Raw genomic sequence first — 16,069 nt, forward strand, 5'->3', positions numbered from 1 at the left:
GTAAGGGGGAAGATTCTGGCCAAGCCAACCCAACGGGATTCTTGCCAAAGGCAGGCCTGGGTGATCAGACCTCACCTGGAGGATGATGAGGGCTGAGGAACCTCATCAGATACCAAGGTGATCAGATATTGAGGGTGAGGATTTTGGCTGAGCCTACTGACGGGGTTCTTGTTCTTAAGGATGAGGCTGAGTCAAAAAAGGTCTGAGAGGAGCCTGACTGAATTTGGTCAAGAAGAGTCTTCATCAGTCCCTCTTCTTGTTCGAGGAAAGAAGAAACATTCTTTCCTCTGAACAGCATGAATCCATTGATTGTTTCACTGCCTTTTGTTCGTGAAGGACCGGCTAACCCACCACTTGGGACATGGTCCTATGGCTATTTGCTGGGTGGTGTGAGCAGTCAGGCATCAAATGGGGGAATTTCTATGAACATAATAGAAAAGCAAAGATTAGTCATTGGGAGCCCGGTTTCTAAGACCCAAACGCAACCAGTCGGAAGAATTCTAGATGTTGGGCTGGAGGCGTCCACAGGATGGAGTGAGGACAGCAACGGTGATCCGACAGCCTTGTTGGCTTGCAGTTCGAATGTCTTTGGCGATGGCATCGGGCGTGCCAGTAGACTTCCTGAGAGGCTCACACAACAGCAGACACCGTCCATTGTAACTTCTCTGAAGTTTATGACAAGTCATCCCCCTTCTGTTTACCGGACATTGGGAAAAGGGCGGTTTTAGTTCTCAGCGATGCTGAGTCAGGGAGGTGGGAGAATAATTGGAAATTTTAATCTGGGGAATTATAGCTGGATATTGGAGAACCCCACGGGTGGGCTATAGTTTTCCATTAAAACACAAAATTTCTCTCTACAGTCACTCCCCTTTCTGACCAAAGATAATCTAAGCACGGCTGTTCTTGTTTACAAAATTATTCTGGTCTCGTTATTCAATTGGACATGATTATTTACATAAGGGCAGTAAAAACAGAGATTGGCCACATAGGCCTTTTTGAGTTTGCTGTCCTAGAAGCTTTCACAGGGAATCTCAGATTAGACACTTAAGAAACTTCAGGAGCCTAGGAAGCCAAGCCAGGAACTCACCACCAGACTTTACCTTCAGTACCCACAGATTTGGGTGACTTCTTCTCTTCTCAAGGTCCCCAAGATACCCTGAGTTCCCTGGGTCTGCCAGGAAGTGACCTTCCTGACTCACCTGCAAGGCTAAGAACCCCATAAAGCTAGGTACCAAAACACTTTTTTCAAGAGGGTTTTGCGAACATCGGCTCCATAAAATCAACCTTAAGTTCGTAAAACTATCTGGTCATATCTGATCCTAAGGGCATCATTCTCAAATAGGACATTTCCATTAGAGCCTTGGTTATATAACCAATGTTTCCACTGATGATCTGTTGCAAGGAGAACTGATTCTTAGTGGACTCAGGCAAATAATTATATTGCCATGGAAATAAGAATACTCACGAAGAGTTTCTGGATGTTGGAGGGAGCAGGTAAGGAGACCACATAAATATTTCATTTCTGTTCACAAAAGTATAGTCTACTAGAGTGGTATGAGCACAGACTTACCAGACAAGAAAAAGAGGTTCGTTATAGCTGGAAAATAGAAAGTTAGAGACCCAGCAATGTTCTAATGATCCTCGCTAAGATGACTTAACAAGATTTTTGCCATTCAGGACGAGACTCAGGGACAGGGCCCAAACAAGGGCTTAGACGAGCCTGGGTAAAAGGTGGGTAAGGAGAGAGCCTGACAAACTTACAGGGGTGTTCTTGGTTTAAACAGTGGAGAGGTGAGTGACACATTTTAAGAAAATATTCTATCAAAAAAAACGGAAAGTGTTTTAAAGATCTATTTGGGGGAGAGAAAGCATGGGGGGAGGGGCAGAGGGAGAGGAGCAGACTCCCCCCTGAGCACAGAGTCCAATCTCTCGACCCTGAGATCATGACCTGAGCAGTAATCAAGAGTCTGACACTTAGCAGACTGAGCCACCCAGATGCCCCCAAAATGAAAAATGTTTTAAATAAATTTTTTAATAAAAAGGGGAAGTTATAAAATGTACATATGTTAAGTAGACTAGGATGGGTCATCTGTAACTCAGTCTTATCAGGAGGGCACACGTCCTGCACTTCTACCCCTGGAGACGCTGTCTCGAAATTAGAAATGTATAAACTTAGGGCTGGGACCACGGGGCATCTGAGCCTCTGCGGGTGTCAGCAGGCTGTCCGCACAGGTATACGCGAGTGTACCAAGTGGGCTTTGCTCATCTTTTGTCACCTGTGCAGCCTCCCGGTGTCCCCACGCCTGACTGCTTTGTGTATCCATGTGTTTGTCTACAAACACAGATTTCTGGTCCCCAGGCAAGAAGTTGTGGTCCAGCCCCGGGATTTGTATTTGCAAGGACAGGTAGTTCTGCAGCAGCCCCTCTACCTGCCAGGCCAGAGGGCAGCCCTAGGATGCATCGGTGCCCAGCTTTCCCAGCTCCACCAGGACTCGACTCCTAACCCTTCTATCCCAGCAGAGGAGACGCACGGCGCTAGGAGGTCGAGCTAGAGTTACGGTCCCCCTGTATTGGTGGTGTGGCCCAGTGACCTCGCCAAGGCCTGAGCGTGTGTGAACCGGGGACCTCGTGTGCAGGGCGCGCTGCTCGATGCTGGCTTTGGTGGCGATGGTGCACAGCTGTCCCTGCTGGGCCAAGAGGATCTGTGCGGAGAGAGGCTGGCGGCGGCATCACCCACCACCTTTCTGCTTAGACAGTAGCCTCTTGGTTCGACTCAAAACTCCTTCATCGAGCATCTCATTCTTGCCGCGGTGGGGAGTACCTGTCTCCTTCCCTGGACTGAGCTTCTTGAAAGAGAGATCCATATTGTGTTGTGGTTGCTATTTTCTCTGCGTTCCCACGCCTCGCCCAGATGGGCAGGGAAGGCCTGATGCGGGGGAGGGGGGTCTCAAGTGGACAAATGACTGGTACTCCATGGGAGCCCTGGAGAGGAATGGTGACCTCTGCTGGGGACGCTAGGACAGATGTCCCCTGGAGGGAGTATACAGCTGGCCTGGGCAGGTGGGAGAGGTTTAGCCAGTGGGGTCAGTGGACAGGTGACACGGGGTAGCGCGCAGACAGAGGCTGGAGGTGCAGAAACGTGCAGCCTCTAACTGGATGCCGGGCCCGCTGCCCCAGGCCCAGCTTGGGGCTCCCCACAGGTGCTGCCTCACCTGTGAGTGCTGCTACGCCCACCTGAGAGATTGCCGTGCTCCCCACGGGATCACCATGCCCACAGCATCACCGACACCCACGTCCACGTGGTAAGCGCTTCATGGGGCAGCCCGGGGCCATCTTCCGCCCTGGACACCAACCTCTGCCCCAGGGCTTGTGTTTAGAGCCAACCGGTTGGAGTCAAACTCTTGGGCTTGGGCTTGGTGGTCCTCTCCCACAATAGGTGCCATTACTGAGTGCCTACTATTTACCAGGCATTGCAACAGATAATTTAAGGGCATCATATCATCAAATATTCCCAACAGCCTAGTGAGGAAGGTATTATTAGCCCGTTTGACAGCCAAGAAACTGAGGCTTGGAGAATTAGAATCATAGGCCTGGGGTCACAGGGGAGGAAATACACAGAGCTACCACCTGAGCCCCCGTCTGGTCCAAAGCCCTTAAACACTGGCCCCCCAGGATTTAAAGTCATGGCTTCCAGGAGCCAGACACCTGAGTTTATGTCCAGTTCCTCTGCTGGGCGGTTCCAGCACGTTCAGGGACTGATGCCATCCCAGGCTTGAAGATCCACGGCCAGAAGCCCCGTTCTGATCTAATGCTTGAGGAGAAGGAGAAGGGAGTCCGGGGGCACCGGACCCCAGGGGAGCCTTTGGGGGTTTGTGCAATCAAGGCTCAGACAGAGAAGCCACTCAGATGCCGGCAGCTTCAGACCCAGGCAGGCCCTGAGGGGTCATGTGAGCAAGGGTTTCTCAAATCCTTTTAATGGCAACCCACAGACGTAATACATTTCACACCCGGACCCAGTCACCCAACACACACACCCACCACGGAGACACAATTTGCTGAAGCAGCACTTCACTGTTTGTGATATAGTAACACATGCATAAGCCCCCCCACACACACACACGACACACACACACACACACACACACACACACACACACACACACACGTGTGCGCAACCCTCTAAACTGATCTCATGACCCACTCACCGACCAGGGCTATAGTTCCAATTATCTGTCAAACTGCTCTCGTAAAATGGGAAAGCTGAGGTCAGGAAGGGGGCTGCCCAAGGTCACCCGGGACGCGTGCAAAGTCAGCACTAGAACCTTGTATCTAGTTCCCATCCTTTTCGTTACCCCAAATTAAATTCCGGTCAATGGAATGCTAACCCAGTTGAGTGTGGAGGGGGTGTTCGGATGATCTGGGGTACGAAGCCGCTACAGCTGGCCAGGGTCTAACCCCGCGTTTCTCTGAGTGCTCGGGAGGCACGGCAGCGTCTGTGGGTCCCGGCTGTGGCTGTCGGTTCTCACTGAGCCAGTGGGAGTCTCGGCGGCCAGGCTCCCCCAAAACCAGGTTTTCTGTATTGACGTAATTCTGCCTCCTGGCTGTGGCTTCCGAGAAGATGTTGCCCCCTCGGTGTCTCTGATCTGAGGCAGCGCTGACAGAGGCAGCAGCATGCAGGGGCTCTGACGCAGGGCACACTCGCTGAGCACTCCCCCCACGCCAGACCCTGTGCCAAGCAAGGAAAGGTGAGCCGGCAGCAGTGAGGCACAGGCCCTGCCCCCGGGGAGTTCAGGCTCTGGATCTGCACGGTCCCGGGTTCAAATCCCCACTCTGCCTCTCTCGGGGTATGTGGCCGAGGTTCCATGCTCGGTCTCAATCGACTCGCCCATGAAGCGGGATTATGACACCTGCCTGTCGGGTTGTTGGGAGGATGAAGGGACGTAACCCGTAGGCAAGTCCCTGGCACGTGGCAGGTGGTCAGGAAGCGGTAGCTTTCATGATTTTTATTACCAATAAGGAAAAAAGCAACTCACAGGTAAAGGAGAGGGGACAACATCCCAGAAGGGAAGAAACAATGAGAGCAGAGGCAGAGGGGCACACACAGGGCAAGATGGGAGGCGTGGAGGTCTGGGGAAGAAGAGAATGGTTGGGAGAGCAAGTGGAAGGGCAGTGTGGCCCAGCCACAGAAAGACCTTGAACATCAGGCTGAAGAACGTGGCAATGGGGAGCCACTGAAGGCCTTAGAGGAAGGGAGTGGCGCAATTGGAGTCTGTGAAAGAAAAGATGGATCAAGGACCCTCGACTGAGAACAACAAACCTCCACCAGGGCTTGACTTATGCCATGGTCGTGGGCTTTCAATTCAGCAGGGAAGGGCAGGGTCACCATCCTGAGGGGCCTGCAGGAGGTGGCAGGATTTCTGAGGATCCCCAGGTAGGCTCTTGCCATCTGAGTGCGATAGAACGGGTCTCTCTGACGGCCGCAGAAGGGAGCACTCCGGTTTCCTTCCCGCACCGGCATAGGGCCTGGGAGCAAGTGCCAGAAACAGATGTGCAAGTGTGACCAGCATTGGCCTTGTGTCTGAGCAGGGGCTGGACACATAGAGCAGGCTGGAACCTCATCTCAGGGCAAGCCATACGCAGGAAGACCACACCCCTGCTAGACTTCGGGGCACTGAGTCATCACCCCTGCCCTCTGGCCCCTGGCCCCTGAGGATACCGTCCCAGCATGGCTGTCTGATGAAGGGCCCATCCCCTCACTCAGTACAAACCCCGACCAGGGACTCATCAGGGACTGGGAGGCCGAAGGGACAAGGATGAGCCGGCACTCGTCCAGACTGCGCCACCAGAGAGGTCAACGCGCCACAGCCGCTGTACTGCTGCCCAGCTCCTCAGTTGTCTCCACCCTGGTCTGTGAACACCTCGAGCACGGGGACTATGTCCCCTTCCTTCACCCGTTCATCCGGTCCCTCACTCAGTCAACACACACTTGTGAAGCACCTACTGGGTGTCAGGCATGCTGCCAGGCCCCAGGAAGCCGGCTTTATCAACCAGGGTTTGATCGGAGCCCCAGAACGGCGAGGAGATACCCATATAGAAATCCAGGGACTTTTCACGGGCACTGGACTTCCACGATGGTGGGTGCCGGTAAAGAAAAACATTCTGTGAGAGGCTGTTTCTTGTACTGCTGGTGCTGCTGCCTGAAATCCTGTGGCCCGAGTGACAGGGCCAGGACAGTCCACCCCCTGGGGGGCCATGAGATTTGGAGAGACGACCTCCCTGATGGCTCTCCCGTCACCCAAGTGCTGGTCAAATAACAGAGTCAAAGAGACCGCCTCAAGCCAGGTTTTGGCGATTCCCGGATTTCCTCATTTCCTCAGAACTGTTCCTAGAAGCGAGAGAGGGTCCAGGGCAGCCACCATGGAGGACCTCCGTGGGGTCCCCCTCTACAGAAGACGAAGCCAGAGCCCCAACCAGACTAACCACCCAGGGACGGCCTCCGTTATCCAAGGCAGTTAGAGCAGAGAAGAACCTGGCCCTCAGGTGGAAACCAGGGGCTCCTCCTGAAAACTCCTAATATGGACAAGTCCCTGAGCCACCCCAGGTTCTGTGTTCTCTCTGTGTGGGCTAGAGCCAAAGACAGTGGGGTTAGTGGTCAGAGTCTAGTGCTTAGAACCAGGATCTGAGATCTAACTCTCCCTTCTGCTGTTGATGTGCTGTGTGACTTTGGGAAAGTCTCCTAACCTCTCTGAACCTCAATTTCCTAGTAGATAAAAGTTCCCCATGGGCCCCTCCTGCTCAAGCCCATCTCAGCCTGCGGTGTTGCTTCTGTAACCTCGCAGCTTCCCTTGTCCACAAATGCCTGCCTGCGCCTGTCTGAATGCTGGTGCCCCGAGCTGGGATGCCCAGAGATGACAGCCTGCAGAAGCTAGCAGCCAGACCACCCCCGCCTGCCACCTGACCCTGATGGGAGGCGGGAGAAGCTGGGGCTGGGCTCTCCATCAGCCAGGATATCGCAACTGGGGAGAGATGGCATCAGAGGGAAGCTTCTGACTCTCCTACATTCCTATTTAACATTGGACTTGGGAAGTGGTTTTGATTTAAAAAAAAATTTAATGAGCAAATGGGACATTTGAGCCCCATTCTTTGTAACACTGTCAAATACAGACGTGAACTTTTCTAAGACATTTGTACCTTCAGAGTCATCTCATAAAATTAAATTTTATTTTGAAAACGTTCAGCGTTGGAGCTTTTTAAATATAGATTCCATTTATTGTGTGGTTATTTTGGGGTTTGTCTGCGTAAGGAAACTAAAGGTCCTTTCTTGGAAAGAGCTGTCCTCTGTTTTGGAATGTGTGCTTTCTTCCTGCAGTCTTGGTATTAGAAGGCCCTTTCTCTTATGAATTGATAGATGAGGTGGGTTTTTTAGAATCCTTGCTTGGTAAAAATAAACCCCTCCGCTGAACCCTATTTTTTTTAATGTCCTGCTCGGTGACATTCCAGAACCTCACCGTTCCCGTGTCAGCACCCAGGTGCCCTCCGCATTACCCACTTTACATTACAAGAAACGATCTAGTTTCTTTTTTAAAGAAACTGGAAGTCAGAGGATTTCAGTAACAAGCCTGAGACCACACGGCTGGAGAAGCCGGTGCTGGGATTTGACCGTGATGCTCTCTGGCCCGGAAGCCCATGCTGGTATGATTGCCAGCACCTTCTCCCCACCCCCTCAAGGAAGAATGAAGCCCAGTGCTTGGCTGGAGAGGACCCCCAGGTGTAAGGAGATGAACCCCAAAGGAGGCTTGGCTCTGGTCCCAGAAAACCTTCCATTTATGAATCTGCCCCTTCTGTTCTTGGGAGTCAGGGGTTGACTTGGGGTCCAGCGCCTCATTGGCAGAGGAAGAAGAGGTGAGGGAGATCCCCAGAGCAGAGGAAAGTGCCTGTATGGTTTTATTTGTCTTCAGAATAAATTTTATTTAATATCTATATGGCAGACTTATGGGGTCAATTTGGCTTCTACCTTGAGTCGTAATTCTCTAGAGTGTGGTAGTGAGAATCCGATTGCAGAAACTGAAAAGTAAATGCATCTTGCCAGAGAAGGGGCTCCGTCTGCAGGGCAAGGGGGAGACAGCTGGCCTGGAGCTGAGGGCAAGCTCCCGGCATCAGAGGGGCCGACCTCGCCAGGGGAGGTCAGGGACCTTGACCTTACCAGGTCCTATGACCAGAGTCACTCTCCTGGGACACTGTGGACTGTGAAGAGGGGCCGTGGGGCTCCTCCAAGCCCTAAGGAGCGTGGAGAGAGGAGAAGGTCCGAGATCGGCAGCCTCTCTCAGGAGCCCAGCAGCGTCGGTGAGCTCTGTGGTGTAGGAGAAGGGGACAATGTCTTGGTCAGCAGAGGATGTTGGGAAAATACTGGTAGAGAGGGTTGTAGCTCCTTAGGTTCCTCTTCAGGCAATAGACCAGCTTCCGGTCACAGGCACAGAGCTGCGCTTGGCAGAGGGGCCCGAACTCTGCAAACCAGACACCCCAAGCGCAATGAGGAAGGGAAGGCTGTGCCAACACTGCTTCTCGGGCCTGCTGCTAGTCTGAGCGGACGCCCCAGGCTGCCTCCTACCCCAGGAAGCCCTCAGTCTGATGAGGGAGGCACAGCCTCCACACTGGGGAATGCATGAGCTGATGGAAGAGGTGTAGCTGCTGCCCCAGGGGGAGGTTTCTGCTCAGGCAGACACAGCCCCTGCCCTCTGGGAGTTCCCAATCTGACTGCGGAGACACGTTCTCTAGCCGGGAGTTCCCACTCTGATGGTGGAGACAGACCCTGCTGCGGAGAAACTCCAGTTCTCGCAAAGGAGACACCCCCCGCCCAGACTTAGCTTTGAACTCAGATGGACCTGAGCTTGAATCCCAGCTCCAGCTGTGTGCCCTGGCAAGGCTCTGCATTCCAGGTTTCTCGTTTGTAAAATGGGGAGACTAAACACACCCCAAAAGATAGTTGGGGGAGCAAGTCAATGGAGGTATGCAAAGCATTTGGCATGAGTTCAGCTGCCCCTCGAGGTCAGCCAGCCTATATCTCGGACGGCAGAGCTGGGGGCAAGAAGGCAGGATTACTGCAGCTGTGTCTGACCTCTGGGGTAGGGCGGAAACATCACAGACTGAGCATTCACTGAACTCAGAACCAGCAAAGACCCAGGTTCTATCAGCGGCCCAAATGGGAAGCCCCTGCCTTACCACAGGTGACCAGTCCCCGTGCAAATCTGTATTTGTATGATTGTGTCCGGATGTGGCAGCCTTTCTCCTCCAGCTGCCCATAGCAGCGATCATGCACCCAACAGCACCTGTCAACGCAAGAGACGGAGGTCCTGAGTGGAAGGGGTGTGTCACTTTAGCAGAGGCCACCTGGGTGGGTATGGTCTGGCAAAGAAAGAATGCTGAGTCCTTCTCTGCTCTTCCACTGGGGCTGCCTGCCACTGGCTAGAGGTTCACTGACCCACTTTCTCCTCCAGGGCTCACAGTGGGTCTCCATTTCCCAGCCTCCCTGGCAAGTGGGTGTGGACACATGACTAGGTTTCTGCCAGGGCATCATGGGCAGAAGGGATGCCCACCATCTCCAGACCTACCCATGAAACCCTCCCACACTGTCCTCCTCTTTCCCTCTTTCTCCATCTCTCAGCTGGATGGAGATCACCCAGCAGAGGACTTTGAGGCCACAGGGGATGGCAGAGCCACAAGGGGGAAGGAACCTGGGTCCTGGCATTAACACATAATTCACGTGGAACAGTTAGGTAAGCAAAAGACAAATGTCCAGTATGTTAGGTGGGGCAGATGGCATTTTTTAAAGTTGATTTACAGAAAAATAGAGACAGTCATACAGAGTGTTCCCTTTTACCCCACACCCAGTTTTCCCCATCATTAACATCTTCTATTAGTACAATACACTTGTTACAATGAACAAACCAATATTGATGTCATGGACTAAATAACTAATCAGCTAAATCACAATACATCATTATTGATTCATTAATTGTAAAAAGTCCATAGTTTATTTAGATTTCTTCAGTTTTTACCTAACGTCCTTTTTCCATGTGAGGATCCCATCCAGGACACCTTGTTACATTTAATTGTCACGTCTCATTAGGCTCCTCTTGGCTGCGATACTTTCTCACGTTTTCCTTGGTTTTGATGACCTTGATGTTTGGAGGAGCGCTGGGTAGGCATTTTGAAGGATGCCCCTCTATGGGGTCTCTCATGATAAGACTGGGGCTATGGGTTTATTTCGCTGCTCTACTTACTCCAGCTTTGGCCATTGGGAGCCCTTCCAGTTGGCTCCTGCCCTCCCGACATACCTCCACCAATATGGCAGGTGGTTCTTCTCAAACACCTGCCTTATCTTTTGGCCTTACGTGAGACTCCAGGCTCATCTTGTACATTTTCTGCCCTGGTCCTAGAATCAGCCAGGTCTCCAAGGAACCTTGGTTCCGTTTTTCGGAGAATGGTGTTAGAGACCAGGTCTGGGCACTACGAGTTGCTTATGGCCCCTGGGATGTTGTTTCTTTTAGGTCCTCTCAGCTGCCAGAGCAAGAAATGTGTCTATATTAACCTGTGTTTGTACACACATCTGTACCTATTTCTGTATGTAAACACCCGCACCTGTATTAAGCTAAACAGGAGTTCATACTGACATCCCCACCTCTAATCCATCACCAGAGGGAGTGAACTCCCCCTTCAGCAGTGGGAAACTTGGCTCCCACCATCTTCCATCCATTTACCTAATGACCCCATCCCATTATCCACATCAGAGGTCCCAGAATTTTCCAAAGAACCGTCACTCCTTCTCACATGTTCTAGAACTTTGATGTTTTCCAATCGAGAAATGGAATCTAGGTCCCCTTCCTCTAAAAGCCTTTGTGACTGCCTCCACCAACCGACACCATAGAATTTCTGAGGTTAGACCCTTTCGTCTTGCAGTCTTGGGACACTCATTCTTGGAACCCAGTGGTCACTGTGCTGTGGGGAAGTCCCAACAGCCTTGGAGAGGCCAAAGTGAGAGGAACCAAGGCCCCCGGGCCACAGCCTCCGCTGAGCCCCCAGCCAGCCCGGCCACAGCATGTCGGCCACGGGAGTGAGCCATCCAGAAACTGGATGGTCCAGCCTCATTTGAGCTGCCCAAGTTGAAGCCGGGTGTAGCAGAGACAAGCCATCCCACCAAGACCGGCCCCAAAGGCAGATTCTTAGCAAAATAAATGGTCATGGTGGCTTGAAGGCACTACATTTGGGGGTAACATGTTATGTAGCAATGGACCACCTGACACGTGTGGTCACTGAGACGCGTGACGTTACTAGATGTATCCCAAGCAAGTCAGTTAACCTCTCTGACATGCAGTTTTCTCACCAATAAAATGGTACTTTAATATTCATCTTCCAGAACTGACGTGGAATCATATGAGATTGTGCAGGCACAGATGCTGAACGTAAGGGATAATCATGATAATCGGCTCACCAATCCGTGCCGTCCTTGGGGGTCCCCCGACCGCCCCAGCCGCAGTAGCAGCCATAGAAGCCGTAGTTCGTCAAGGCGTTCTTCCCAGTCACCTTCTCAATCATGGACCTGAGGTCCAGCAAGCTCCCGGGCACAGCAGGAACACCTGGAAGACAGCCCCCGGACCCCGGTGAACACGGTTGCCCAGCTTGCACTTGCCCCTGCTCCTGCCCTGGGGCTTGCGGGGACCCAGGCGTCTCCTCCTTATTCTCCCCATTAGTGGGATGGGAGCAAGAAAGGGGAGGGCAAGCAGTAGAGCTAAAAGTCCGGACTCGGAGAATGGGAAACATGGGTTCAAATCCTGCCTCTGCCACTCGTTTCACAACATGATGTTGACATGTCACTTAATCTCTCAGAACTTCTGCCCCCTCATCTGCAAATTGCTGGGGGAGGGGCGCTAAAGCGAAAGCCTACATTTTGGAGTTATCCTGAGGGTTAAAATCAGAGAAAGTACATGAGATTTGAGCACAGTGGCGGACACTTAGTGAATGACCAAGAAATGGGAGGTCTGAATACGGCAGCTGTAGAAAGCAGGCAGACAGGTGCATACGTCCCTCCCTGCAAATAGCACCATTTAGAACACAAGGCCCAGGACCTTAGCGGGGCGGGGGGAGGGGGAATCCTTCCAGATCACTGAAGCCAGCTGCCTCGCCTTCCAGATTGGGAAACAGTAGTTTGGAGGGAAAGGTTCAGGGCTTCACAGTGAGCCAAGGGCTCCCTCCCTGCACTAGACCTCCCACCTCTGCCCCCCCCCCCCCCGCCCCCGTGAGTCTCCAGGGATCTGGCAAGACATTAAGATTAGGACAGCCTGTCGGGGGCTTGTACATGTGATGGGGCTCCCCTGTGCTGTGCAGTAACCTCCAGCTGGGAGGTGGCCGCAGGAGGGGCTGGCCTCCGCAGAGAACAACCCAGGAACAGAAGAGTTACAGAAGGGTCTTGTTCTCATTTGGGCTATGTCTGGTTTTGTTTTGCACCGAAGTAAGAAATAATGCCTCCCACATTTGCAAGCCACATATCGTCCCCGCAGCACAACCTTTACCCGTCACCACCTAGAATCATGCGACAGTCCCACCAGGGGGCTGACCATCATCCTGTGTCACTGAGGAGGAGACAGAGGCCCAGAGAGGCGAAGGCTCTTGCCAAGTCTACACGGGAAGGGCAGAGCCGACCTTCAAACTCAAGTCTCTACCTCAAAGACTAGCCTCCTTTTCACTACACTACTGTTCCTAGGGGTGGAAGGTCACAAGTTCAGAGGTCATGGGGCCAGCACTTACTGCAAACCAGGAACCAAGCCAGTGTGAGAAGGGCATTCATCTCTGGGGTTCTGGAAAAGAAAACACATCCCGTGACATGCCTCTCAGGGGACACATTAGGACCCCACCCCCGGGTCCCCGCCAGGCCCCAGTCGCTCCTTATGGGCAGCACAAGGGTGACCTCGGTCGGAAAAGACGCAAAAACCTCAAGGAGTGGATCCCAGAGGTCCCTCAGGGCAGTGGAGCGCTCGTGGGTATGGTCCCCCGTAGAGGCAGGAGAGGACTTTCCCACCACAAATGCCCCAATGCAACTGCCCCCCTCTGCAGACAGTGTGACCACCTTTCAAGGCCTTTTTGTGGCTTTGTGGGTCCTGAGCACTTTTGCCTTCGTCGGCCCCTTCCTCCAAAAAATATTCTTTCAAGTGATATTTTACAACTGTGTTGGTATGGAAACTAACGCGATCCAGGCTGGACGTGGTGTTACATATTCGTGACTCTACCTTCATTTTTTCTTCCTGATTCTAAAAGAATTCAAGTTCAATCATTTCCATGGGCCCCAGGCACTGGGCCTACCCAAAGAATAAGGCGACCCTGGGTACTCATGAGGGCTCCGAAGGGTAGGTATCACTTCTCCCATTTTTCCAGTGGAGAATTGGGGGATCAAAGAGCTCATGGAACTTTCCAGAAGCCACACAGCTAGTAAGAAGTGGAAGAAGGGCTCAAACCCAGGCCTGCGCACCTCTCACTGCACAACACAGCCTCCCTTCACAAACGAGTAAGTTGCCTTTGAGCCGTGGAGGCTGTGGAGGCCGGAGACCCCAGCCTCCCTCCCCAGCACCTGCCTTTGGCAAACACATGAATCACTGCCTTTGAGTCCCGAAAACTCACACCCAGAAGGCAGAGGAAATTCCATGTGTCTTGGGCCAGTGCCTGATTCTAACTTGGCCTCTCGGAGGTTCCTTACCGGCGGCTGCCTGCGTCCCCTCCCTGTCTGGATCCCAAAGTCCTTGTTTATCCACAGCTGCTCGGTTGGCTGATGGTCTGCCAGGATTTCCCCTGCGGTGCCCAGCTGTGTCTGATCCCTGAGTTCAGCGGTCACTTGTGCAGCGCTCTGCCCCGCGCCCCGGGGCTCCTGGCTACCGGGCTGGCCTCTCCTTGCCACCCTTTGTCCAGCAGCCCCTCTGAGTTCCAAGAACATTCCTGAGGGTTCTGTCCCACATGGCCTCTACTCCAAGAGCTCTAACCAGCCAAGGGAAAAGGCTCTAGACCCTACCCTTCCACACCAGTCTTCCTCGGCTGCTTCCTGGAGCTGCAACAGGAGGAAGGGGCCCGCCACACGCACGGGGCCCCCACGGTGTACCAGGTTCTGTCCCCTGTCTCTTTAAGCCTGCCGAAGACCCTGGCAGGTGGCTCTTGTTAAACCTGCTGGCACAGTGTCCGTCCTCTCGACAGTCAATTTGTTGAAGGAGGGGATAGCAGTCGTTGATCTCACAGATGGGGAAACTGAGGCTCAGGAAGAGACGTGAGCTGCCCAACGAGTCAGCCCAGAACCGTAAATCTGCTCTGCTCCTCTGCCTCTGAGCAGCCCTGTGTACCATTCATGCTCTTCCTTTTTCATATTTGAGGATGCTTTGATGTCCTGTGGACGCTTTGCGGGGCTGGGAAGACACAGTCCCTCCCAGAAGCAGCTAATTCCTGGAGGGAACTCAAGACTCCCCGAGGAGCACGGCTTTCATCTATGTAAACCAACCAGTCCTCAACTCACATCCCAATCCCCCTGTCTAACTCTCCCACTCCCAGCCAGTATTTCCCCTGCCCTAAATCACCCCAGGGCCAGGAAGCAGGCAGCGAGGGACCGACCACCCCTGCAGCCCAGAGTCTGCTGAAATCCTTCGAGCTGGCCAATCCCAAACCCTTTGCCCTCCCCTGCCCTGCCCGTGGAAAACACAAGAAAGGCTTTGGGGAGAGCTCGCTCTCATTTCTCGTGCCTCCTGAGCAACCCTGGTGTTCCCCCGTGGGGCCCTGCGCCGTGCGGTGCGTCCCCTTCTCTCAGAAACCGTAAGGAACAGACTGTCTTCTAAATGGCACCCGGCTCCTGATCTCTTGGCCTCACTGTATCTGAATGGAACCAAACTCCCAGGCACGTTTTAGGGCACTTTGGGCCAGGGCCATTGGTGTGAGGGAGCAGCGCGAGGCCCCGTGGAGAGGGGTCCGAATGATGCCGAGAGGTCTCACCGAGAAGGCGACAGAGGCATGGACACAGCCGCCCCACGGGCCAGGAAAGCGGCCCATTGGTGGAGCTCAGAGCCGGCCCCGGGGAGAAGGATGTGGGGCTGGTTATTTTTATCAAGCAACCACAGAGGGAAATGAGCACAGCCACGAGATAATTTTGGAGTAAAGTGGTGGCTGAAGTCATGAGAGGTGGAGAGAGTGGAGACAGACAGCCGAACGGAAGCCTGAAAACGTGGGGGTCGGAAGTGGCCAGGTCCCTGGAGGGACAGGATGCAGCACCCCCCCCCACGCTCTAGGACCCCCAGGTCAGGTCTCTGGCCACAAAGGATGGACAGCACAGCAGGCATGGGAGTGACAGCCCCTCAATCTGGGGGGGAGGCCCTGGGGCACCAGGGGGCCTCCTCTCCCAGCCCCTCTCCTGGCGCACCACCCCACCTCCAGCAAGGCAGCCCCCAGAATGAGATTCCTCACCAGGGAGACCTTCTCTCCGTCTCAGGCCTGCAGAAGGGGCTGGGCCGTCTGTTTTTAAAGGCCTCTCTGCCCGCCTCCCACGCTCCTGCCTGGGCTGGCTCCAGGAGTCCTCACGGCTCACATAGGAAGCCCTGTTTCTCCCCCCACCCCCGCCCCGCCCCGTCAAGACCCCTGCGGACTTTTTGCCTCTCTGGGTCCCGAAGCAGCATTCCCTGGAGTGTCTCATGGTGCCTGGGTGACATTCAGGAGAGATGCTGAGGAGGGTCTGGCTTGGGCCACCCCGTGGTCCAGGGTTCTCCAGCGGGGACAGGAGATCTGGAATCCCCCTCCCAGGGCAGCCTCCCTCCTCCCGCCACCCTGCGTCTCTGTGCCGTCCTCCAGCCCACGACTCCTGCTCCTATCTCATTCTGTCTCCCTGGGGCTCAACTCAGGGACAACCATGGCAGCCAGGCGGCACCCCCTCTTCCTGTCGTTTCCAACCTGTCAACCCCCGACTCTGCCCTGTTCCCGGGGTGGGGTGACCCAGGAGCCCATGAGAACCCCACTCTGGAGATGCTGTAAACTGTCCCTGGGACCCAGCTGGCAC

General features: G+C 53.8%; 1 protein-coding gene across 1 annotated transcript; it reads right to left on the minus strand.

The window, feature by feature from the left end:
- Positions 1–7,990: 7,990 nt before the first annotated feature.
- LOC123782157 (phospholipase A2 group V) lies at positions 7,991–12,851 on the minus strand. The gene is made up of 4 exons (XM_045782109.2): positions 12,802–12,851; positions 11,489–11,633; positions 9,220–9,326; positions 7,991–8,504 (listed from the first exon to the last, which is right to left on the minus strand). Exons 1-4 carry the CDS (start codon positions 12,839–12,841, stop codon positions 8,383–8,385), a joined length of 414 nt encoding a protein of 137 aa, XP_045638065.2. The 5' UTR covers positions 12,842–12,851; the 3' UTR covers positions 7,991–8,382.
- Positions 12,852–16,069: the final 3,218 nt, after the last annotated feature.

This window comes from Ursus americanus, chromosome 33, assembly GCF_024610735.1.
Source record: "Ursus americanus isolate L20-20 chromosome 33, mUrsAme1.1.p, whole genome shotgun sequence".
Taxonomy (NCBI): domain Eukaryota; kingdom Metazoa; phylum Chordata; class Mammalia; order Carnivora; family Ursidae; genus Ursus; species Ursus americanus.

What these genes read in the sequence shown, in the direction of transcription:
- LOC123782157 (XM_045782109.2), bottom strand. Translation starts at nt 12,841, where the DNA reads ATGAATGCCCTTCTCACACTGGCTTGGTTCCTGGTTTGCA. An exon ending in GGCTTGGTTCCTGGTTTGCA is followed by an intron (nt 11,634 to 12,801) that starts GTAAGTGCTGGC and finishes GCTGTCTTCCAG; the next exon opens with GTGTTCCTGCTGTGCCCGGG. An exon ending in CCCAAGGACGGCACGGATTG is followed by an intron (nt 9,327 to 11,488) that starts GTGAGCCGATTA and finishes TTGCGTTGACAG; the next exon opens with GTGCTGTTGGGTGCATGATC.